This window comes from Populus euphratica, unplaced genomic scaffold, assembly GCF_000495115.2.
Source record: "Populus euphratica unplaced genomic scaffold, PopEup_1.0 scaffold346.1, whole genome shotgun sequence".
NCBI lineage: Eukaryota > Viridiplantae > Streptophyta > Magnoliopsida > Malpighiales > Salicaceae > Populus > Populus euphratica.
This window is the reverse complement of record NW_011500239.1, coordinates 36813-63315: the sequence shown is the minus strand read 5'-3', so window position 1 is coordinate 63315 and position 26503 is coordinate 36813. Positions and strand designations below refer to the sequence as shown.

Sequence of the window (26503 nt, the reverse complement as noted above, 5' to 3'; positions counted from 1 at the left end):
ATTATTATTATTATTATTATTATTATTATTACTACTACTACTACTACTATTATTACTATTACTATTACTATTACTATTCTTGTTATTGTTATTGTTGTTGTTGTTGTATTATTGTTATCTATAATATATACAATTAACCTTTCTGTAGTTCGACACCGGTCTTACCGGGTTATTTATTACTTCGACACTCCTGCACTTAGGAGAAAACATCAATTTTTTAGTCGTATCAATGTCCTTCTTCATATTAGGCCACCAGTAGAATTCCTTCAAGTCTTGAAATATTTTAGTACTTCTAGGATGCACCATAATTCTTGATTCATATGCCTCTCTCAATATTTCTTCCTTAAAGGCCTTATCTTCTGGCAAGTAAATTCATCTTCCCATAGCAACTAGTTCATCATTTAATATTTCAAAAAAGGTTTCAACCCCTTGATTTGCCTTGTCCATAACCTTCTCTACTTCTATATTCCTTTGTTATGCTTTAAATATCTTATCTCAAAGCACTAACTATATTTTAATTAGGGCTAACAAGGATCCTTTAGGCTCCACACTCAATTGCAAACTCATCCTTTGTAGTTCTGCCAATAATGTTTCATGTTAAGTTTCCAAATGACATACCATAACATTTTCCTTATAGATTAAAGCATTTACTACCATATTAGCATTTCCTGGATGATAATCAATCACAAAATTATAATTCTTGATTAGTTCTACCCAAAATCTATGTCGCATGTTTAATTTCTTGTGTGACATTAAGTATTCCTTCTGAGACATATGGTCTGTAAACTCTGAACCCAAGACTCCTATAGGTAATGTCTCCACAATTAAAAAGTAAACACCACTAGTGCTAATTTTAGATCATGAGTTGGATAGTTTACCTAATGCGTCTTCAATTATCTTGATGTATATGTAAATTACCCTTTCATTCTGCATCTACACACACCCCAAGCCTTTTCTGAAAGCATTATTATACACTATAAGTCCTTCAATTCCAGAAGGAATTGTTAATATTGAAGCAGAGGTGAGTCTTCTCTTTAACTCTTGGAAAATCCCTTCATATTCTTTTGTCTACTCAAATTTAATGGTTTTCCCAATCAGTTGATTTAATGAAAATGCTATGGTAGAAAACCCCTCTATAAATCTCTTGTATTAGCTTGCTAATGCCAAGAAAACTACAAATCTCTGTTATATTTATAGGTCTTTTCCTTTTCAAAATAACCTCCACTTTTCTAGGGTCCATTAATATCCTTTTTGTTGAGATGACATGTCCTAAGAACACCATCTCTTTTAACTAAAATTCACATCTTAAATGTCACTCATTTTCCACATAAGAGCTTGGGTATATTAAACTATCATCAATAAACGTTACTACACATTGATCTAGTAATGGTTAAAATATTCAATTTATCAAGTCCATAACTACAGTTGGGGCATTAGTCAACCTGAAAGGCATTATTAAAAATTCATATTGTTCGTATTGAGTTCTAAATGTTGTCTTATATGCATCTTGTTCCTTAATCCTTAGTTAATGGTATTCGGATCTTAAATCCACTTTAGAAAATACTCTTCACCTCTTGAGCTAAGCAAATAGATCATCAATTCATGAAAGGGGATATTTATTCTTTAACATCACTTTATTTAACATATCATCAATTCATGGAAATGAATATTTATTCTTTAACGTCACTCTATTTAATTGACAATAATCAATGCACAACTATAGAGTACCATCCTTCTTTTTAACAAATAGTACAAGAGCTCTCCAAGGCTAATTATTTGGTCAAATAAAACCTTTATCTAGTAATTTCTAAAGCTAGATCTTCAATTCCACTAACTCCATTGCTGCCATTTTGTATGGAGCAGAATGATGTAGTAATTGTTAAAATTATTACAATGCCTTTTTTTTTGTTTAACTTTATGTGTTTTTCATCCCATATCAATCTATTTTAAGGATTAACCTTGTTCAAGTCTAGATACATTATCAAGTGCCTCCAATAAATTTTTATTTATTTATTTATTTTGAGGGTCTTTGTACATAAGATGCATTAGTCATTATTGAATTGTTTGGAAACAAGACATTAAATTCATTGTAGTCAGGGGTGTTTAGGTCTTTTAGCCTTGTTCTTTTTGTTAATTTAAGTTTAGTTAAGGATAGTAACATAATTTACCATTAAAATAATACTTTTATATTTAAAAATTTGTTGGCGCGTTAGAGCTGCCACATACTTTGCCAATTTTTAGCTATAAAAAATGGCTTACACTATCTTAGATTATTCCTTGTTTTCTCATCTTTCATTATAAGCGCCACACGTTCTTCAAACGTGGCTAGTGTATCGTCGATAATCTTTTTGTTTTCTTTCTTTATTTCTCTCTCTTACCTAGTAAATACATTGTGGTCCTCATTGTTAGTTTATATTTGAACCTTTTAGTTTTCATTACTGTTTTTTAGTTATTTTTTTCTTTTCTTGAAGTTTTGTTTATTTTCAATTTAGTCTTTTGTGTTTAATATATATATATATATAATGTATTTTGATTCAATCCTTCAACTTTTAATTGGATTTGAACCCGTGTTAAATTAGAAGTACAATCCAAATTTTCTTTATATTTATTTTAATATATTTATAATTAATAATATTCTAAGTAATTTCTATATTGATTTTCTTAAAATATCATTTAGGGAAGGACATAAGGTAAATTGTACCAAAGAATCCATCAAGTTATTCATTTTATACATAAGAGAAATAATGAAGATTGAATACCAAGTACGCACCTTGAAAGTCCTAAAAAAATATTCACAAAGCCATTTAGGTAAAGAAAAACATAGTATGCGTAGACTTATTTGCATTATTTATTGGAATTGTATAATAATATATTTTTTCTTCACACTTAAAAATAATGAACTGACTAGTGGGGGGTATTGAGATATTTTCACAAGAATTATTAATCATTATTAAATTAATCAAAAACAAATAAGTTTATTTATTATTTTAAAAGCACAATGCAACAACTAAAATGCTCTTGAAAGAAAAGATTTTAAAACTAGTGTGCAAGGTCTTTTTTTTAACAAAGATTTTTTTGTTATTATCAAATTAACTAATGGGCAATTTGGTATTTAATTAAATATAAAAATAAAAAAATAAAAGCACGTGAGAGAAATAATAAAAATTAAAGATCAAGTACCACACCCTTGGAAGTCCTCTAAAACAAATATCAACAAAAGCCATTTAGATAAGGAAAAACACTATATATATATACTCATTTGCATTATTTATTGGAATTGTATAATGATGTATTTGCCCTTCACACCTAAAAATATTGAATAGTTTGGTGGGCTAATGAAATCTTTTTACAAGACTCATTAATTATTACTAAATTAATTAGGGATAAATAAATAATTTTTTTATTTCAAAAGCACAATACAACAACTACACGCTCTTGAAAGAAAAGATTTTAAAATTAGTGTCGAAGTCTTTTTCTTATTTTCACAAAAGTTTTTTTTATGTTATTATCAAGTTAGTTAAGAAAAATTAATTAGGGATAATAAGTATTTAACCAAAGTCATAATTTTTTTTCTTTTTCAAAAAACATTTACAACACTTGAAATTTAACCTAACCTGCATTAGTGCGGGTGAACCTAGCAAGCATGGAAAGCTTGAAAATGGCAAAGGCTTGGGGGCGATGCATTGTCCAGTTGCTGATTTTTCTCTTATTAAAACCCTCACAGCATTCAGAGCAGGCCCTCATGAAGTCCTGCGACCAAGCCAGCCCTAGTGCCTGCAACTACAAGCCTACACCTTTTTTGTTTACATATTTGTTCCATTTTTTAGAGGGGGGAAAATACAGAATTCCATTTCCTCCTCCACATCATTTCCATGTACAATTTTATTATTGATCTTTTGTTGCTCTGTACATTTTAGCAACACATTAATTAAAAGTTAATAAGAAAAAACGTTTTTTTTTTAATTTGCAATACATATTTTAGCTCCTGATTTTTTTCATCATGGAAAAGTCTTTAGACGATGACTCATAAGAAATCATGCATGTCCTTGAAAGAAAAATGGTTTTTTTTGCTTAAAGGTACTCAACCGTGAGACACTGAAGATCAAAATACTAGATGCTACGATTCCCTAAACAAAAAATTTCATACCACTATTTTAGAAATTAAGACTCACAGCTTGTTTTTTTTTTTTAAAAAAAAAGAGTAAAATACATTGTTTTGAAAAAGAAAAAGAAAAAGCAAAAGCATACTTGCTCGTTTCAACATGAATGCCTGCAGAACCAATGCGAAAACTTTGCGGCACCAATCAAGCTTTTCCTCACCAAAAATGGCGATGCAACGATAGTGCTACATAAAATTGCCTCATCAACCAGGAAAGCTATTTAACATTCTGCTTTATTGCCATTGGTTGCTCGGTAAAATTGCTAAATCCAACTCATCCAAGGATGCTGATAGAATTTCCCACTCGTGCATATATGAGACTATTTATGAATTGCTTCATTCTTCATCACCGCACTCAGAAATCTAGTTCTTCAGGAAATTTGGCCATCCCCAAGAAAACATACTGCATCTCCTCTTTCCATGTCTGAATATCTCTCAATCATTAGCCATGATAAGATTGCATACCAAATTACCAAATACTATAAAAACATACCTCGTGTCGAAAGACAATCCTTATATCGGGTACGTTTGACTTGTGAATGTTGTTTCCTTCTGGCCCCCGCAAAAAATATTTGCTCCCCAACCAATGTAACTGCAGTAAAAACCCATAGAAGGATCCTCTGAACCTTACTCTACAAGCTATATGGTGTTTTAAAAACAAATATCACTCATAATTCTTTTAAACTTGTAATGAAAATAAATGTCCTTTCAAATACTTAAAAGATAACCTCGATAAATTAATAACCTTGAATAATATTTTTGTTGAGTCCCAACTTAAATTTGAAGTTTAAATAATATCTCGATTAATTAATAAATTTTCATGGTTCCAAGAGTATTAATTTATAGAGGTTGAACTGAATCTAATGCCATGAGTTTCTCATAACAGTAGAGTTTACTTTGGATACTTGAATGAACATTTATTTTTTCTTCTCACAAACATGTTTACTACCAACATTCGTTTCTCCTATTTTTCAATTTTCTCACCTTAGCTGCATGGGAAAATCCAGATTGATAAACAGAATTTCTCGCTATCTCGCATAGGTCACATGCACTGAGCTTCCATACCTGAAAAAAGAACAGAATTCTATAACATGCACCACTACAACTGAAATTATAAATAATAAATATGGAACTACCAAACCTTTGCTGCAACACTGTACTCTTCCACTAGCGGTTCTTTTGTTAAATGAATTTGCAAGGGGTCATCAGTTGAGAGAGAAACATTCAAGCCACGCTGGAAGAATATAGGAAATGGGTTGTGATGATAGTTCAGGAAAAGGGAATTATTGCTCAATGGTGACATAGCCAATCCAATCTGGAAATACAAGTGACAGTTGTTAACCATCGAAGCATTTTCCAACTTATGGATATACAACTGCATGAGATGCAAGATGACAGAAAATTAAAAGAAAGGGAAAATATTTCTACTCTGGAGTTTTTTAAAAGAGAAAGGACTAGGAAGTTCAAAATCAATTGAGTAATTTCACCAAGGTGAAGCACTAGTACAAAGTCAAATGAAGAACATAAACATGCGTCTCTAGGATATTAGATTGCAGATAACAGTTTTTTCCCCTAGCAACATGAACATATATTAAGATATGCAATAATACAACGATGCTAAATGGAAGAAGATTTCTTCCTGATAATACAATGTTTCGTTGCAAATCACAAGCATATTCCATTATTTCAACTGCATGTTTCCCAGAGTCAAGTGGAGCTAACCTGAGCAAGGTAATACAAATATTGCAAGACAGGGGATTTCCGCAAATTGATCCCATGAGATATATTATTGCATAGAAGGAATGCAGCAGCCAAATGGTCAACATCACCAGCCTGCATATTGTACTGATCGTCAGCAGCTCAGCAATCCAAGAAAAGATAAAGGAAAGATCAAGAAGAGCAATAACCTCTCCACAGTGCGGGCGAAATTTGATTGTAGGCAATCCTTTTGATTCGCGAAGCTGGAAAAGTTGGGGAACAAAACAATTGGAACATGATCAGCATAAAGGGTTGTCCCTTCTTTTATTTTCTATTTTCCAAGAAAGAGCAACATGAAGGTGTAATAGACAAACAAATAAAGAAAACATCTCCATCCAACAAAATTAACCAAATGAGTTCTTGACGAATGCATTTGTCCTAGGCAAATCAACCTGTTAAGTAATTACTCAAAAATATTCATCCTGCCAAAATGAAATTGAGGCAACAAATTTATCTAGCATTCTGGTAAGAACAGGGGATATTGCGTGGTGAGATCTTGGACTTGCAACACAAGCAGCATGTTCAATCTTGTAAGCATCCATTTCATTAAAAATGCTGAGAGGACTGTCTCAAAAGTTTCCATCCCACTTCAGTAGGACCATAATTTGACAATGGCCTTTTCTGGTTATTTTGATAAATGAACTTGATGAATTAATAAGTCCAGTACTATAATTTGCTTATATATCACCACATATCCTGGAGATCATCATGCAAAAGTTATAGACTACATGCATCAGCCAACTATACAGCAAGGCAACTTAAGTCAAATTCTTTAATGAGGTAAAAAATCTGGGTTAAACATTCAATTAATTGTTAGTGGTATACCTTTCTCAAAGATGTTTCATTGTGTTTCTGAAGAGACAGGTTGCCAGTAGTAGAAAGGAGATATTGAGAAGAGGTGCAATGGAAAAGAGGAGACAAACAAACAAAAGAAGGAAAGAAAAATAAGTTAAAAGAGATTATTGTTGTTGAAATTTCAACCAGCCCCCCTCAATTGGGTGAAATTCCTTCCCTTTCCCTAACTGAACGAACCAAAAAGGGGGAACAATTGTAGCAAAAACCATTCCTCTATTTTACTACCAGACCAAACTCATCCTTGAGAGTAGAAACTATCATACTACTATGCTGCTTGCTATAACATTGAACTCGTATCAACATTAATACACCCAATAACTAGACAGAAACAAGCTACATAAAGCATTGTTAAAGAAACCAAAATTTAGCAAGCAATGCACACCTTGTTAAGAGTATACAAGTTTGCATAACAGTAATATGCATAATAGGAATATGCTGGATTAAACTCATTGGTCCATTCAGCTGGCTTTGGCATGTGTTTAGTTGGACGCCTTTCTGGTCTGCTTTCATCATCAACAATATCTAATCCCACAACCTGCATGAAGATAAGAGCATTAATTTAATTCTCAGAGGATGGTCTCTAACATTTCAGCATGTTGAGGCAGAGCTTTCTCTTATAAATGGGTTGTGAATTACACAAGCAAAAGCACAGCAGAGATAAAGAAATAAATTTTTTTAAAAAATTATGTTTGTAGGACCAAAGAGGAAAACATGAACTTCCTAACTATATCCACTAAAAACTACATGCCAATCAAATTATTACGGATATACACTATGTTCAAATAAGAGAAAATATGAGATAAATTTACCTGCATTAAAAAAACATATAGTTGAGGATGAGAGCTTGGATTGATTGTAACTTCGAATAGTGGAATGAAAACATTATCAAGAATATTCTGGAATGAAGTAACTGTTCCCATTTGCTTGTATACATTGTAAAGCCGTGGAAGCTGCTCGTACAAGATTTTTATTAAAAGGAAAAAAAAAAAAGTGGTGAAGATAACAGGAAAACCCAATAAAGATTTCACTCCAAGCAAACTCATGAATTGTTACCAATGAGGACTTGATTCTAGAACACTTAAATTAGCCTAGAACAGTGATGCTCCAAGTGATACTGATGCAACATATTCAATTTTGTCAACTTATTTCTAACAATAGATAAACAATGCCACATGATAGTTCAAGACTTCAATTTACTAAAAAAAAGACTTAGATTCTTTTGTTCCAATATAAACAATTTTTTCTTCCTAATATAAACTATCTTGTGTTTAATTAATTTTCTCATGGTCCAAAGTTCTGAGCAAATACATTCTAATGGTATGAATCATCATGCTCAGGAGTGGCCACTCTAATTAGTTGGGTGGATGGATGGCTAAACACACATAACAATGCAGCTTCCATAAGAAAAGGCACAGCATTAAAAATTACCTGGATCAACCAAACAGCATTCTCACTGTAAATTGCATTATTAATGAACCAACTTGCCAACTGGTCCCATTCACTTTGTTTTCTCCCATATATGGATACTCTATACTCGGCCATCTGAGTTTATTGGATAACAAATTTTGATGTCAATAATAATAAAAATGTTTTTATTAGAACTTAAGTCAATAACTTAGCTTACAGCTATTTGTAGCAATTCATAATCATTGGATACAAAATAATCAAATGATAACGGAGAACATGTAAGGGAGCCTGACGAGTGTGACTAATGCTTGTGGCAAGAGATGCAACTATCATCAATGGGCATGAGCATAGTTGCAAGGGGGCGGCCTAAGCCAGCCCAGGCAATATGAGGAAAAAAGGGAGTTGATCCAGAGCATGACAAGAGAGAAAAACGAAAGGCAGAAGGTAAAAGCAACCAGCAGCCAAACTGACAATTACAGGCTAGCAATATTGGTGATGATACCTCTGAAACTGCCATCCTGCCTAACATTATGGCTAATTAGGGACTAGAGGAGAGCCCAAATTAGTTTTACATAGTGCCCAAACCAGTAATGTCCATTGTTGAGGATCAACAAAAAGGATAGTTTAAATATGCCTATAGAATTCCTAAGCATATTGCAAATAATTCCAAAGCTGTCCTGAAATAGTAAGGTATATTTTTTTGTCCAGTTTTTATATAAATCTTTTGAGCATCTTCATTCACCACTGATATATATCAAAAAACTTCCCAAGGCAAACTAAAAACCGTGACATATAACTTCCCCTGACCGCTAAAGGAACCAAATGTCAATAAAATCAAAATAACAAAGCCTTATGCCATACAGCATCAATAGCAACAAAACGTTCATTGATACAAAGCCAAAAAACCATGCAAATAAGTGCTCAAACGAGCAGCTAGAAAAAGATTTCATTGCACATGAATCAAGATTTTGGCCTCTGAAATCAATTCCTAGAACTTGCAGGGAGCTTGAGGATGTAGAGATTTTTTTTTTTCCAGTTGTATATACATGCTGCCAAAAATATAAGAAGAAAACTCCCTTTCCTACTTTGTGTAAGTCCACAACATTTGTGCACATACTTTGAATGACTGAAGAATGAGAAAACAATTGTTAAGGTAGGATAGCAGGATATCAATGCACAAAGGGTCCACAAAGAGACAAAATATGAAACACAGGTGCTCCTTAGAATGTAAGGCATTATCTTTCAAGAAAAAGAAATGGGAAAACTAAAAGAATAGACAAGCACTGGATTGTGAAGCAAAACCTGGTATTTGCTTGCCTCAAGATCTGATAAAACTCTTTTTGTTACTTCAGCCAAGAAACGTCCTATCATAATTCAGTTAAAGTCAGCACACACTTTTTTTTCTGTCAAAAACAATCTAATTGAACACAGAAATTCACTTCATTAGATGTCTTCATGTACCCAAAAAAAATAGAGCAACAACAGAACAGTTCCTACAACAAATATTTAACACAATTAAGCAAGTACCAATAGTTCAAAAAGTCAACTACTTGCAGTGAAAACAAACATCACAACAAAGACATTGCTCGCAAAAATGGCCTAGTCGAAGAAAACAATTATGCAGCAATTTATTAGAATGGCTGTAAGTACTACACTAATAACCTTGAATGAGATTATCCTGCTTTAAAAAGATCTCTCTGAGTCTGCTTTGTCCACAAGGATTATATTTGAGGTTGAATTTATCAAAACGGTGAAAGGTGCTCTTATCAGCATGGACATCCAACAAATCAACATTCAAATCATACCTGTCATGCAAGTTTAAAATGCTATATCAAAACCATTCCTCACAATGAGGATATTTATAAAAACATAACATATATACCCAATCAAATACGATATCAATAGAACATAATACATACACAGTCAAATCTAAACTTTCAAAAACTTCATTTAGCGTCATGTATTTTCCATCTCTGAATATAACAACCTGCAAAACCAATGTACTTAGCACGTAATAAAAGGCATCTAAAGATAACATTGAAAGAAAGAAAATAAACAAAAAATTATCTAACTAAATGATAATGCACCTGAGCTATTGTTACATAAGTTCTATTTACTCTGGATTGATCAACAAAGAGGTTTCCTCTTCTACGAATATGTTTCAATAATAGGTTTCTTACTGTAGGGGTTGAATTTTGGCTATGGGAAAATTGTGTAAGCAGGGAAGAAATGTAATTTCTGCATATTCTTGCTAAAAAGAACTAGTTCAAATTTGATACAGGGTCTAGTCTTATTTGGGATTTAGAGTATCAATTAAGTCTCAATTACAAGTTTTCTGTTATGTCTGCTTTCCTTTCCGTGCATAAAACTGAAGCACCTATTCTATGTTAATAGGAAGGGACTTTGAAAAATATAGTTATGCTTATTTTTGTTTAGTTTGAGGGTTGCGGCCCTCAGTGTTCTGCTTCTTCCCTTTCTTCTTGCTATTAGTAATCTCGGATTACTTATCACAACTAAAACAACAATCTCAAATCCTCCTTAATCAATCCCAACTCTACACACATCCAACCTCAATCCTGATTCCAACTTAAAGGCTCAACTTCTCCAAACCTAGCTCACCAGAAATATTTTGTGGTACAAAATACCTAAATTGTCGCACATCAATTTCGTATCAAAGATAAAGTGATACCTCCTCTTTTATTTCTTTCTCCAGAATCCAGGTTTTAAATTAATTACATAAAGTTTGAACACAATAAACGCTGCAGGTGGCAATATTAGGAATGTATAATCCTGTTAAATTGTCTTACAAGGAGTCATTCATTCAATCAACCCAAGTTTTGTTAGATCAATTGCATCAAGTCACAATGGAAGTGCTCTATCAAATATTGGTGCTTGTTGGATAATGTAATCATAATTAAAGAATCTGCCTTATTTGCTATATCAGCAAAGTGTTATTTCTGCAATGCTTTCTCTTAAGAGTCAAGATATCTACAACAACTACTGTCAAATGGATGTCCAGTTCTATAGCAATGTAGATGATGAAAAAATAGTTAAAGAAATAGAAGACTCCTTGGAGAATATTGCAAATTAATTTTTAAAGCAATTGCAATTACAAAACTCAAGAGAAAAGTGTTCCTTCGATAAGGAAGCAAACCGAGCAGTTTGTCATGGAGCGGAAAAAAAAGGTTCAAGCTACATCAAATCTAAGACAAACATAGCTGGAATAGCACGTACGGCCACCAGAAAGCGAAGATGATAAAAGCGCTATTGAACAGAACTGTCAAGCATAGTCAATAGAATGGAGTTAGCAAAATAGAAGCACAATATTGCCAATGAAATTGTTGGTGACAAAGGGGATACGGTGCAATATCTTCCTCTCACAACTTTATAAAACTTCAGAATTATCAACAATTCATTCCGCGGTCTCCTCAATCTTTGGTAAAGACAACATCAACTGAATCAGCACATGAGTGTTAAGAGCTTTATAGTACCACACTTAAAAACTCAATATCAAGTTTTCTGAAGGAAAAAAGAAAAGGAAGAATTGATGGCACATTAAGTTATGGTTATAGAAGGCTCATGTACCTTGGAAAAATCAAAACCTAGTTATCTTAGTTAGAACTAGAGTCTGTTTGGCATGGCTTGTGAAAAATAACTTTTGACTTCTGAGTCATAATTCAGAAGTTATTTTTCAAAAATAACTTATGATAAAAAGGAGTCAAATTAGAAGCATGTTTTGCCAAAACAAAGACTCAGCAACATTTTGGAGTAGTATAAGTTAAAATAAATAATTTCAAAGTCAAGAACTTTAACGTTTGATTGAAGCAAAATTATGATTCAATTTTGTGAACTTTTTTATTTAAGTCAAGTTATTTTTAAATGTATTTATGACTTTTTTTGAATCAAAAGTTAAAACACAACTTAAATATATTTGCAAGTCATACCAAAGGGAACCTAATTCTTTATCAAGAGGTTTCTAGTCTCAGGACTAGTTTTAATGACGGGTTCAGTGTTTGAATTTAAGTTATGAAACAGGTTTTAATGACAAGTTTCAGTGTTTGAGTTTAAGTTATGAATAATCTGTTGTTCGAGGCAGAATTGTTATGAATATCTTTTTTCTTATAAATGTGGTCTAGTCCTATTTACAGATCAAATATTAATTAGGATTTTACTATTATGTGTGTTTTCCTTTCCCATTATTAAGACTATTAGGCCTTTTGGTGCATATAAATCAAGCACTTATGCGGTACAAGGAGCACCTTTTCCATTTTCCAAGCCTGATAAAACACCAGTAGGAAAGAAATCTAAAAGCTGAGCTGTCCTTCACACTTTTGTTCTTCTCTTTGCTTGCTACAGTGATCTCGGATTACCATTCACCTTCACAGTAACAGTCCCAAATCCTCCAATTAACACATCATTAATCAATCTCAATTCCACATACATTAAGCCCTTACCTTGATCTCCACCTAGAATCCCTAATTCACCAAAAATCCTAAGTTGTCTTACATCACCAAAGCAAACACCTTACATGGTCAAATTGGCAGGAGATTGGGATGTACCTCATCTGGTTCTTCTCTAAGTTTTGACTTGATGAAACGCAAGAGATGTTTCTGGTTCATGCAAGCAGAATGATGCACATGTGTATCGACTTTTCTGATATTGTAGAAATCACGGTGGGGTGCACCCTTCTGAGCCATGGATTCCCTGTCTGCATTTATTAACAGATGAAGGCGGAATTTCTGTATAGTGTGCAGATATAAGTTACAAGCACAAGCTGAAGTTAATAACACGAGTCCAAAAGGAGGTTTGAAGAAAATTACCTCCTCGAGAAATCGTAGCCTGAGATAGCATGCAGAGCGAACATTTCCGATAGACATGATTCTCAAGACATGATGCATATCGGTGAAAAAGGCAGTTGCACTAGCAACAGGGAAAAGTTCTACATTATCTGGATTAAAATTTAAAAAATCCTTGATTAGAAACATGCTAAAAGGTTAATAAAGTAATAACTTTTGAAATTTTAAAAAATAAATACCGTCTCAGAAAAACTTGATCTTTAAAAATGTGCAGAATAGCCATGACCCAGATGTTTTCTTCATGAGTATATCCACCTTCAAGTCATTTTTTCAGTTTGGGTTCCAGAAGCTATTACTTCCAAGTTGGATCTCATGGCCACATCATACAATGTAGGCCCAAAAGAGCTCTGGGTAAATTATTTTCAAGTTTTTGAGGTATTAGTAGAATTTGAACCCTACACCCGTGGAGTATATTTTGAACTGAAACAAATTGAGTATGGAAGGACTGATGTTTTACCACAGCATAAGAATTCAGTGACTAGCATATAACTACAATGAAACCTCCAAGACCCAAAAGTAATTTAAACAATTCCTCTCTATGGATAATCCTACATGGGAAATGCTACACAGCCAGTGCTAACATATGGAAGTGGTGACCCAACTTAGAGAGTGTTTGTTTGTAAGGGTGCACCTCTTAAACAAACACACCCTTAACAATCATTTCAGCAAGAATTACCCATATGAAGCACCAGCATGAAATGTGATCAAACAACTACATGAAAATCTAATACAATTTTTCAGATTAACAAATGTGCTACAAGTCTAACAATTGCTAACCTGAGAAACATGAGTCAAATTCAGATAGATGTTCCTTTTGTGAAACAAGTTCATTGGTTGGTTCTATGGAAGCATTGTCAAAGACATTTTACAAGAACAAACTTATGAACTGGAAAATATATTGGGATTTGAATCCAAAGAACACAATTCAAAGGCCCATCAGATACCAAGCTGGATCAAATAATTATGTCCTAGGATAATGCTATCAGGAGAATGTTTAAAAGCATAGTTTGAAAAGGAGGTTCAAAGCCATTCCCAATTTCTTAAACTTCAGAGTCACCAGTGTATAAACAATGATTGATCAAAATGAATAATACTCTGTTACTACATACCATGTTCATTGGCATAAACATGAACAACTCCATCTTCCATCCTAAAGCAATGCTGCACAAGAGTTTGAGATAAATGATCAAAAGAAATATTAAAAGAGCTTTGTGGATAGAGGAACGGCTCCACTGGACTAAAAGGGTAAAAAATTTAAGAGAGAAAAAAGGAAAGAAAAAAAAATGTAACTAATGATATTTGTGGAGAATTTCAAATTAATAGCTGAAAGTAACTTACTGAAGTTGCTGGAAAAGGTTCAAAGTGATCAGTATTCACCTCTGACGCAGTAGATTCTTCCACAGAATGCTTCATCCATGGGGCGACCTTTTCCGCATAAACATAATTATTTCTCAGATCCAAACATTCACGAATCATCTTACGCACTTCTTCCTCTTCAATATTTATCGACTCTGAGTAGAAATATTTAGGGAGAAAGAGAACATGTCAATATCAATGGTTAATTTGTACAAAGATCCCCTGAAATATTGGCTGTTTGGATCGCCTCCCCCAAAACATTTTTTTAATATTATTATTATGTCAATAGATGAATTATCTATGTTTGGATTTGCACCTCTTTTGTTAAGTTCTATTCATAAATCCCATAAAAAAGCACATGAAAATCAGGTGTATCCCCCAAAACCATAAGAAAAAACTACCCTCACCTTTTGTTTCCTGCCAGTTGAAAAAAGGTCAAAATGATCGTTTAAACAAAACAGAAAACACCTTAAGACATTGAGAAAGAAGAAGTAATAATTCAAATAAAAACCATAAAGATGAGCACATAAGCTTGCTATCTTACTCGTGGGCTCAAAAAAGTTTTCTTGCAATCTCACACTGATCTTTGATCACCTTGATCAAGAAAGATTGGTTAGAATATTTCAGGTTATTGCATTAGGAGAGAAGTATCTGATGAGAGAAGGACCCACTCAATAAGTCACCAACCAGATTGCAATCACCTCATATTTATCTCCACATTCTCCATCAACTCACGATCAAAATTGTCCACATGAATCATTGATGCAGGCCCATATGATAGATTTTTTAGGACTACTTATTTTAGAAGGAAATCCAGGGTTTGTTTAATAATTTTAGTTTTCCTATGCTTTCCTACATTCATTGGGATTTTCCATTTTATTTGTTTGGATGCATACATATAAACATCCTATGTAGACATTCAGTTTAACAATTACGTATTAAGTAAAATAAACTTGAGTTGTGACAATTAGCTACAATATAACCCCTATTAAGACAACCATAGCATTGTATGGAAGAACTTCTACCACAGGAACTGCCACTAAAACGAGAATTGGAAATGGTGTTGCTTTGAGTTTTAGGAAAGACATCTTTTTGCCTAACATTATTATCCCTCTAAAGCCAAATTGAGAAACACGGTTAGATAAATGACTCTATGAATTGTTACATTCCTTGCGAAGAGAAAATGAAATTTTAATTACAGTACTGTAATAATAATTAAAAAACCACTCCATCAAAGATTGTGATCGTGACAATGGTAGAAAGTGGTAACAACAATAGTGATGATAGCAATAGTCATACAGCAAAAAGTAGTGGTGTTAACAATTTCACAATGATATTTGTGGTTGTAGTAATGATAATAACAATAATAACAATAATTATTGTATCTGTGGTGGTGGTGGTGGTGACAACGATAGGAGTAATTATTGTATTTGTGGTGGTGGATGTAGAAATTGTGTTATTTATAACAATAATATATTTTGAGAAAAGAAAGCCAATAAAATATTCAACACATAATATAGAGAAAACACTCTATGAAAGCAAAAACAAAGATCTCAAGAAAGGACTAGAAAAAGAATACCAGGTACAGAAGTTCGTTGAGGTAAAATCATGGTAGCAACAACAGGATTGCTTCCCACTTGATGACCTGAAGTTGCATGTCCCTTTCCGTCACCATGTTGTTCAAAATTTTGGCCATGAACACTATTTGTACTATCAACAGAACTAAATTGTAGAGTAGTAGAATTTTGAATTTTTGGATCAATATCCTGCAAACCCATTAGCAATAATTATGCACTTATTTGAATATGTTTTTTTAAATGGCACTCCAAAAGTAAAAAATAAAAAAGGCTCACAAAACTTTAAATAATCAATACATGGCAGGGAAAAAGACATGTAGAAATTTACTAACATGAACACATATTAGCTGAAAATGATGTTTTTGTTGACCTATCTTAACCAACATTGTCACAAATCATATGCACATGGCAGCCAACAAACCACAAAACAATTTGTATGGTGGATTTGGTACTTGGCTTCCATGATCATGAGTGAAAATTCACTCTAAATGACAAAGTAACCAATTCAAGTTAATAAATAGGTTGTTAAAGCATTGGGAACTACAATACAACATAATCTAAAGCATTTTCACTCCTCATCCATGACTATACATAAAAGCATGAACTATATTGAAACATTTGATTTGACCAAAATATTCTTATTATACATTTAATTTAATTTGGTCTTTGTGTCAATTAATTCAAAACAAATTAAACTCTCCTTTCCCTCCCACTACGTGACCTTAAAGTTTTTATTTTTATTTTTATTTTTTCATTTGAGGTTCCTTTCTTTTTTCTTTCAACTACCTTGAAGTCATAATCCAACACAAAAATCTCATAGATGTAAAAGACATGATTTCCTTACTTATCATCTTAATTATTTTCTAATATATATCTATCCTTTTAACAAGAGTTTTCCTATTTTTGACTAGCTAACTTTTTTTTCTTTTACAATTTCTCAATTGATTGCCAGTGTCTTCAAAGAAAACTCATGTTGTTTCGTGGGAGCACTTAGACATAATTGTGTACATATTCTTCTTTATGTGTAGAACACAAGAGTTTTTTTAGGAAAGAAACCCCTAAATTCATGTTTTTTAGGTCATGTCTAGGAGTATAATATCATTAGATTGAAAAAAAAAAAAGAAATAAAGCACTTTATGAAAACAGACATCTAATATTTTTTTTCAGCTGAACTTTCAAGTTGTGCAAGTGTATCACCTTCAAGCTGCTAGACAAAGTCCTTCCCCAAACACAATCGTTTTCCACTTGGATGACTTCAAGAGAGGTCGCCAATAAATTAGAGACCAAGAAACATAAACTATTTATTGACATTCAATCATCTCTTTGCTATTTCAATAATAGAGTTTACTTGTGTCCTAGACCTAAGTTGTTCTGGAATAAACATGTTTGCAATCATTTTGTATTTGCTCATTCAACTTTCTGTGTAGATGTAGGTATCTGGGTTTTTGAATAGTAATATGGCTATTCTGGCTTTTGATGGGTAGCAATTGAAAGAAAGGATCTTGAATTTGATTGTGGTATATTGGACCTTGGTATAAAAACTAATTTTACTTTTATTTTATCAACATCATCTAGATAATAGAGTGAAAATCATGATTTTCACATCATTTAACAAGTTAAATAGATAATTTGATAGAATGGATGTAAATTCAAACACCCTATATAATTCACGAGAAAAAAAACATTAATTGAAGGGATGTCAATCTAAGCAAGTACCACTTGAAGGGTTATTTCTACAATGTAGCCCTAAAACACTATAGTAATTAAAAAAGTTCATTGCCTATTGTACCTTTTAGCGATTAATTTTAGAAAGTCTTTTAATATCCTAACTAACTTATTGTGTGTATTTTTATTTTTTTTCCCTAGAAGGTTAACCATTTGTATACCTAAGTGACCTACACAAAGGCAAATTCAGGACTTATGGAAATATTAATTACTTTAGCTAACTAAAATCTAACCATTACCAAGACCATTATAAAAGGTTGCTTCTCATTATCCCCAAGGCTCACTACCATTACCTGGCAAACTATACCATCTTTTGTTTTTAGTAAAAGCCCTAAATCACTTGAGCTTTGTCTAGGTCTGACTATCTGAGATAATAATGCCTCTTTCAAAAATTGAAGAGAAGAATCCTCTGTATTATAGGAAGATTGACATGCGAGGTGAGTGCTAGTTCTATGAATGTGCACCACCATTCCCAAGCCTAATGGTCAATAGATAATTACGGACTGGTTGTTCAATCGTATAACATGACTTACACACCCTTGTCAACCAATATCAACATCTTTCCAATGGGATAACCCTCTTTATTTGTGAAGAGGATCAATCTCTTTTCAATGAGGAGGTTGAGTAGAATGAATAGAGTTAGCAGCCACAAACCATGAGAGAGCATGTGTTCACACCTTGTACCCCAGCTTGCCTAACATAGAAAAAGGGCTTGGAGAAAGAGGTTGAATTTTTTTGATAAATAGGACTTCTAAAGAGCATGTGATCAATCTAGCTCAATCTAGTGCACGAGCAATTACTTTAGCAGTAGTCTTTTGATGATAATGACACTCTATCTAAATGACTAATAAGAATTATTAGAATATAACTCTATATTATTTACACTTAAACTCTCATACTCGATAGTTTAGGATTCTTACTTTCTTCAATGCTAGTTTATGGATGTATAAGATTGAGTCCAATAACATATTAATAAGGTTATTTTGTATTCATGCTAAAAACATTCCAGTGAGATATACTTAGTTATCCATATTTGATTCAACAAAAGTACCTTTATTATTTTAGTTTAATGATAGAATTATCTATTAAACTTTTATAAGATCTAAATGCCTCTAATTCTATTTTATTGAATTGTGATGATTAATAAATATGTATCTCATTTGATTATTTATTAACATAACAAATATAGATTTAAAAAAAATAATTAAAATGCCAAGAAAAGGAACAAAAAGAAAGAAAAAGGGAGGTAAATACATGAAAAAAAAACCTTGCTTTTCATGATATGATTTTATGATAGCCTGACCATCTCAAATGAGTACCAACACATAATGAAAAAAGACAAAAACAGCCTTGAGGAATTTATTTTTCATTTATACACATAAATCCTCAAGTCAATTAGCATTTTTATCATTTGCCTGCCTCTAAATGTTTGTTCAATTAATTTCTTTTAAATTATTAAAATAAGCAACCTGTTTGAAAGTAAATAAATAATCATCAGAAGTTGATTATTTGAAAAAACAAATATGATGAAAATTAATGCCAAGTTTGTCACTTGACATATTCAATATTTTCACTTCATTAAAATTATCTTGATAAATTTAATTAAATATTTTCTTTTTAAGTAAACTAATTTTTCAACAACTTGCATAATGCATGTGCGTGCAAAAATTACCAGTCCAAGAGAAACGGGATACTAATGGTTTATTTCTTTCTAAAACAGTCACATAAGAAACACACATTACCATCTAATCAATAGCATGAGTAACAAGCAATTGCATTATACTCTTTGCAAATTGGATGCTATAATTCAAGAAATAAATATTAATAATTAGAAAGACTGTAAAGCTTGAACCCAATAGGAACATACATTCATATAATCAGCTGAAGAATCCACATTCAGAGAATAAATAGTGGCATCTTCATCAGCAAGTGCCGTTCCTTCATCTTCAGATTCCCCAGAATAATCGAAGGCATTACCACTTGGTGACCTTGGAGTCATTAACCTGCCCATAGATGCCAGTCTTGTAAGAGAACTAGAGTAGTTCAGAGTCTTATCATCACCTGCACAAAGCACAGAGGGAAAAAATATAAAAGGCTTGCCCAACTAAAGAAAATCCAATAGAACCATTTGTGCCAATCACACCAGCGACAAAACAAAATTAACTAAAGTTGTTAGCAAAAGAAGTAACAGTAATGGTTTTCTGTGGGCAATAATCTCCTCAATCTGCATATAAATAATTTACGAGTCTCACGAAAGAAACATAAGTAATACCTTGTCTTGGAACCGTATGCAGAGGCGGAAGCCCTAAGGGAATGAAATTGAGGTTATTGTCTTCTCGGTGAGAACCAAGGCCAAACCTCATTGATTCCTCATCGAACCAATCATTGCTCAACACGGCATTGGGCATAGAAGACGACATCCTCCTATAACTTGGAATTGCAGTATCATCATCCAAGGAATGCGGCACACATATTTTCCGGTCAATAAGAATCAGTTCACCGTCTGATCCGTGCTCTTCATCTTCATCATGATTTTTATCATCAACTGCAACGGTTGCCTTTTCCTTTTCTTTGAGAAGAGAATTGCGGCGGATGGTGATGAGGCGATCAAGGACTTGGTCGACGGAGCGCTTGTGAATGAAAAATGCAGAAATTGCCATTAGTGAGGCACCGACTAGAGCCGCCATGGCTAGCTGCAGAGAAGATGATGGCGGCGGTGATGATGAATCCATGATACAGTATCGAAGTTAGGAAGCAAGGGGGAACCCTAAAAAGAAAGGGGACTCGGGGTCAGGTTTTAATTTTGGTCTTATAGGTACAGCCTTTCGGCCTTTGGGTACGTGCCATACAACTGAGGGGAGGGGAGGGGAGGGGAGGGGCGGGGCGGGGCTGGGAGGGTGCACGGAGTTCATAGCCATCGGGACCCAGGGAGATGGTTTTATTTTATAGCTGCTATACTGTACAGATTTTTCAACTCGCTTAGAAAAAAAAAGTTCAAAACCATGGCTAGCGTTGGAATCACAGCAAGGATGGAGCGTGGCTTTTCTTTGCTTTTTTCCCCGTAGTTTCTCCATCTACACTTCAATAAAGGTCACATATCTTAATCAAATTTTCAAGTACACTATTAAATCAATTTCCAAAATTTATTTAAAATACTATGGAATTAAATATGAAAATTAATATTAACATATAATAAGTTAAAATATAAGAATTCAAGCAAAACATAATAGTCAAGGACTAGAATGGTATCGGCCCGTAATAAGTCTAAAGTCTACAGTCATATATATATATATATATATAAAACATAACTTTTGATTAAAAACAAAAACTTAAAACAATATTATTTTAATAAAAAAATATATTTCTTACCTAGACTAGATCCCAAGTTAGCATGTCACTACAAATTTATGGGTGTGGTTTCATTTTATAACTATAACCATAAGTACATGAAAGATACTTTTTTTTTTTTTAGATTAACATGGGTGTCCGGGCCAGCTTGCGCGCACCACGACTAATTCCACGGGCCCTAAAGTTAACGACCATGTAAGCCTCCAGTGGCCATCATATGAGCAACCAAGGACTCGAACCTGAGACCACAGAGGGAGCAAACCCCTTAGTCCTAAGTCTTTACCATTTGGCCATCACCTAGATGATTAAGTATATGAAAGATACTTGATAAACGTGAAAGCCAATAAAGTTGATATATTCCTTAAGAAAGCATAAGTGGAGACGGAAATGAGCGTGAAAATCAGGTATTTTTGCTTATTAACATGATTATTTTAAAAGAAAAGTAGCAAAATAATATAATTTGAAGATATTGGGTGATCACTTATCATTGGTGACAAATATAACCCATTGTTGGAATTATGTAGTCGAGATCTCTTAGATGATATTAATGATGCTGTAGTTGAGCTTCAAAATACTTTCATTATTTTTGTTTTTATATATAGTTTTTTCTTTCTTTTTCTCCTCTATTTCTTTATAAATTATAATAAGGAGAGATAAAAAAAAATAAATAGACCATGAAGGCACATTAAAGTTTTGATTATGACACCAAATATACCATTGAAAAGATCTTGACGAAACAAATTAGACAGTACCAAAAATATCACAAGTAATGATTAAAGTGAACCACACTTATCGTCAAAGATAACTAAGCCACCTGCCATCTTTGAGAGATAAGTGTAAAACACTCTAGTCGCTGTTAGTGATCTTTTTTAATATTTGATTAATACTTAAAAGTGCATTTTTATCAATATTTTATATCAGTATTTTATATCAGTATTTTGCACTTAAAGTATCACCAACTCCTTAATTCAAGCATATTTTATAATAACAAGTCTAATATTATAAGATATATTTAATTTATGGTAAATGTTCATCTTAAATATAAACTTGTTTAGTACTTAAAACTGCATTTTTATCAAGGTTTTATATCATCATTTTGCACTTGAAATATCAATAACTCCTTAACTAAAGCATATTTTATAATAACATATGTAATAATATAAGATACTTTTTAATTTGTGGTAAATGTTCATTTTAAATGCAGGCCTATAACATAAATAAAAGGATTGATTGATGAATTTAAGAACTGAAATTAAAAGGACAGAGATGGCCAAACTTAGAAAAGAGATGCCGGTGTAGTCCAAACCGGAACACTGTTTTATAATTGGGTCATATCCGGAGTTATAGATCTCGGATTTAGGTCTACTTTATATGGATGGAAATGTAAGATATAGGCCTACAACTTTCATATGGAGCCCAAGATTTAAAAAGGCCATTTGCAAGTCCAAATTTTAGCAACAACAAAGAAGTCTGAATTTGTCATCCAGCCCGAGCACTGTTCAGTGTTTGGCCCATATCTGGAGTTATAAAAGTCTAAATGACCTTAATTTTTTACCCTAGAAAGCTGAGATAATTTCTACAACTTTTATGTCTTCAAGTGGTTTCAATTTTAATGGTATCAATGACGTTTTAAGCAGACAAAAGAAGATAAGGATTGTCACCAAGTCAAGAGTTGGCCACCCATTCATCAATTAGTCATCAAATCAATAGTTCTTAATTTTGGCTTATAAAAGGAGGTGTTTGCCATGCATTTAGGCATCTTGGTTTCCATATCAAGATCATGCTTTTGCTTTCTCTTTTTGTATTTTTTGCATTGCTTATGTTTTGCTTTCATTAATATCAAGTTTATGCTTTTCATTTCCTTTCCTTAACTTAGTTAACTTTTATCTTATTTATGTTCTTATTTTGTTTATTTATTTTTCTTTCTTTCATTATGTTTAGCTAAGTTTATTATGTCAAGGTGAAAAGCTTACACTAATAGTGTAAGAATAAGTATAGTGTAAATTAACATGGACTTTAATGTTTGATAGTAACATGTTTTGTATTTGTTATCTTGTTCACTCTTTAATACTTTGATTGTTAAATGATTAATCTAGATTTATGTTATATAACACTTGGTAGAACAAATGCTTGACACTTTCATAGTCCATAATATATGGTATAACCGACACTGAGCTATGAAAAGAACTTGATTTATTGTTAACATAAGTTATAATCATGAATGGCTGACGAGATTTACAAGTATTAGCATTAATCGAATAAGATGACTAATCTAATCATGCTAATAATTTATAATCTGATTGGAACCTCTTTTGTGTGTGGTTTCCAATTGAATAATAAGAGTTTATACTATATTTGTTTGACATACCATTAGTGGATCCTCTAATCTTGACATTTGTTATTATCATTGTTTAATCCTTACGTTAATCTTTCATCTCAAAGTTCTCATCAACTTCTTTATTATTATTATTATTATTATTATTATTATTATTGCTACTAATATTATTATTGTTGTTGTTGTTACTATTGTTGTTTATAATTTGTACAATTAACCTCCTTGTGTTGACCCTTGTCTTACCAAGTTATTTATTACTTTGACACTCCTGCACTTAGGAGAAGACATCAATCTTTTGGTCGTGTTAAGTTTTTGGCGCCGTTGCAGGGGAGGTAAGTTCTTGTACAAATTATAATATTTATTTTATTTTCTCTTTTCACTTTTCTTGTATATAACATTGTTTCTTTTCTCTTGTTTATTCTTCTTTTGTTTTCTTCTTTATTTTACTCTATTCCTACACGTGCATGAGAGTGTGGTCACATATATTAAGTGGTAGACTTTGTAGGGTATCCAAATATGGCCGAAGAAGATAATCAATCATTTCATAATGAGAATAACTATGTTAGAACACTTAGAGAGCATATGAATCCCACAAGAACAAGTGCACCATCATGCATAGTTTTTCCTCTTGATGCATCTCATTTTAATTTTAAGCCAGACATTATTCAACTTTTACCTTCTTTTCATGGCTTAGATTTAAAAAATTCATACTTGCATTTAAGGGAATTTGAGAAGGTTTGTAACACCTATAATGACTCAAATTGTAGAATGAACACCATCAAATTAAAGTTGTTTTCTTTTTCATTAAAAGATAAAGCTAAAATATGGCTATAAAATTTAAGACCAGGATCCATTCGTACTTAGCATAAAATGCAACAATAGTTTTTAAAGAAATTTTTCTTGTCTCACATAACAAATTCTTTCAAAAGACAAATCACCACTTTCACTCAAAAACCAAGAGAAACATTTTATCAATGTTGGGATAGGTATTGAGACTTCCTTAATACTTTCCTTCTTCGTGGTTTTGAAACATGGAGATTGGTTTTACATTTTTATGAAGGCTTAACACCTAAAGATAGGCAAATAGTTGAATTAATGTGCAATAGAACCTTTAAAGATAAAGACCCTAATGAAGCAATGAAGTACTTAGACTTGTTAGTTGAAAATTTTCAAAATTGGGACACTACAGACACATATGAGACTTCAAGTAAAATCCAACCTCATACATCTAATGAAGGTATGTACAACCTTAGGGAAGATCATGACCTTTAAGCCAAGTTTGCATCTTTAGCTAGAAAAGTCGAGGCACTAGAATTAAAAAAGAGTGGTCAATTAAAATCTATTCAAGACATTGCGTGTCAAATCTATGAAACAAATGAACACTCAACTAGTAATTGTCCAACCTTGTCTTCTTTTAAGAAATGTCTCCATGAACAAGCCCATGCTTTAAACAGTTTTCAAAGGCCCAATCATAACTCATACTCGCAAATATACAACCCTGGTTGGAGAAATCATCAACATTTTAGTTGGAAGAGTGCCAATGTACAAGCTTCACCACCACAGTTTCATGCACACTACAATTCCTAAAATTCTCGTGGATATGCAACTTCTTATACTCTACCTCTTAGAAGAAATTTTAAGGAAACTTTATATGCATTCATTGAAAAGCAAGAGACAATCAACACTCAACTTGCTTAAAGTATAACAGATTTTAAAGATAATCTTGTAAAATTTACATTTGCTCTCAGTTTTCAAGAGAAAGGTAAGTTTCCATCTCAACCATAACAAAATTCCAAGGGGCAATATAATGCAAATGCAAATAGTTCTAGAAGTTAATATATGGATTGACACGATCAAAGAGTTGATGTCTTATCCCAAGTGCAGGAGTGTCAAAGTAAAATAACCCGGCAAGACCGGGGTCGAACCACAGGGAGGTGAATTATATAAATTACAAATAAAGAAAAAGATTTAAAGAGAATAATAACAGAAAAGGAGTTGAAGAAAGTTTTGGGATGTGATATTGATGTAAGGATTAAACAATAACAAAACATATGTCAAGGTTATAGGATTCACTAATGGTATTTCAAATAAATATAATATAAACTCTTTTTATTACTCAACTAGAAACCACACACAAAGGAGGTTCTAATCGGATGATTTCTCGTTATTAGCTCATTATAAATTACTAACATGATCATATTAATTATCTTATATAAGTAATACCATACTTATAAATATCATCAAGCATTCATGTTGCTAGTTTATGTTAACAACAAATCAAGTTTCTATCATAATAACGATTTCGGCCGAAAACTATGAAAGATCAAGCATTTGATGTACCAAATATTATACAACACAAATCTAAATTAAACATTTAATAAGCAAGGTATTAAGAATTAGTAAGATAAAAAGATAAAACATGTTAATAACAATCTTTCTTGGATATAAACATTTAAAGCTCATGTTGAGTTTATATTATACCTATTCTAACACCATTAGAAAAACCTTTTCACCTTGACATAATTAACTTAGCTAAACATTAAGAAGGAGAAAAACACAAATAAACAATATAAGAACATAAACATAATATAAGCTAATAAGTATAGGAAAGGAAATGAAAGAGCATAAACAAGAGATTACTATAGCATAAAAGAAAACTTGAACATTACAAAGATGTAGAGAGAAAGCAAGAAGATAACTTTGATCTGAAAATTAATATGACTAAATACATGGACAATGCCTCCTTTTATAGGCTAAGTTTCAGAACTATTGATTGATTGAAGAATTGGTGGGCATCCATTGATTTGGTGGCTGGTTTTTGACATTAATGGCTGCTGGTTTTTTGATATTGTGGGCTGATTTTTGATATTGTTGGCTGGCCAAAACGTCATTGCTCACATCAGAATTATAGCCAACTGAATTGTGGAATCTGTGGGCAATTGTCTCAGCTTTCCATCAAAAAAAACCAGAGCTCATTTGGACTTCTAGAACTCAAGATATGAGCCAAAAACCGAATAGTGCTTGAGCTGCAGGACAGCTTCCGACGTCTTCGTTGTTGCTAAGATTTGGGCTTGAAAACGGTAGAACTGAGTCTTTGACTTCATATGAAAGTTGTAGGTCTATGTCT

The 26503-nt window shown here is 32.5% G+C and overlaps 1 protein-coding gene across 2 annotated transcripts; it reads right to left on the bottom strand.

Moving 5' to 3' along the window:
* Positions 1-4152: 4152 nt before the first annotated feature.
* On the bottom strand, positions 4153-20686 carry LOC105112551 (AMP deaminase-like). 2 transcript variants are annotated; one of them, XM_011008280.1, is made up of 19 exons: positions 19966-20686; positions 19561-19754; positions 15971-16157; positions 14374-14546; positions 14145-14196; positions 13000-13127; positions 12739-12918; positions 10099-10166; positions 9842-9984; positions 9482-9543; positions 8201-8314; positions 7582-7722; positions 7155-7307; positions 6067-6120; positions 5882-5992; positions 5301-5474; positions 5144-5224; positions 4653-4751; positions 4153-4583 (listed from the first exon to the last, which is right to left on the bottom strand). In XM_011008280.1, the coding sequence occupies exons 1-19, from the start codon at positions 20423-20425 to the stop codon at positions 4515-4517; spliced, it is 2643 nt and encodes an 880-aa protein (XP_011006582.1). In that variant the 5' UTR covers positions 20426-20686; the 3' UTR covers positions 4153-4514. The 2 variants fall into 2 exon arrangements, with proteins under 2 accessions (XP_011006582.1, XP_011006583.1); XM_011008281.1 differs by having other exon boundaries at positions 14413-14546.
* Between the last annotated feature and the right edge of the window lie 5817 nt (positions 20687-26503).

Coding starts and splice junctions, on each gene's coding strand:
- LOC105112551 (XM_011008280.1), bottom strand. CDS start 20,425: ATGGATTCATCATCACCGCCGCCATCATCTTCTCTGCAGCTAGCCATG. Junction 8,315..9,481: donor TTGAGGCAAGCAAATACCAG/GTTTTGCTTCAC, acceptor CAATAAACTCAG/ATGGCCGAGTATAGAGTATC. Junction 5,225..5,300: donor AGTACAGTGTTGCAGCAAAG/GTTTGGTAGTTC, acceptor TTCTTTTTTCAG/GTATGGAAGCTCAGTGCATG.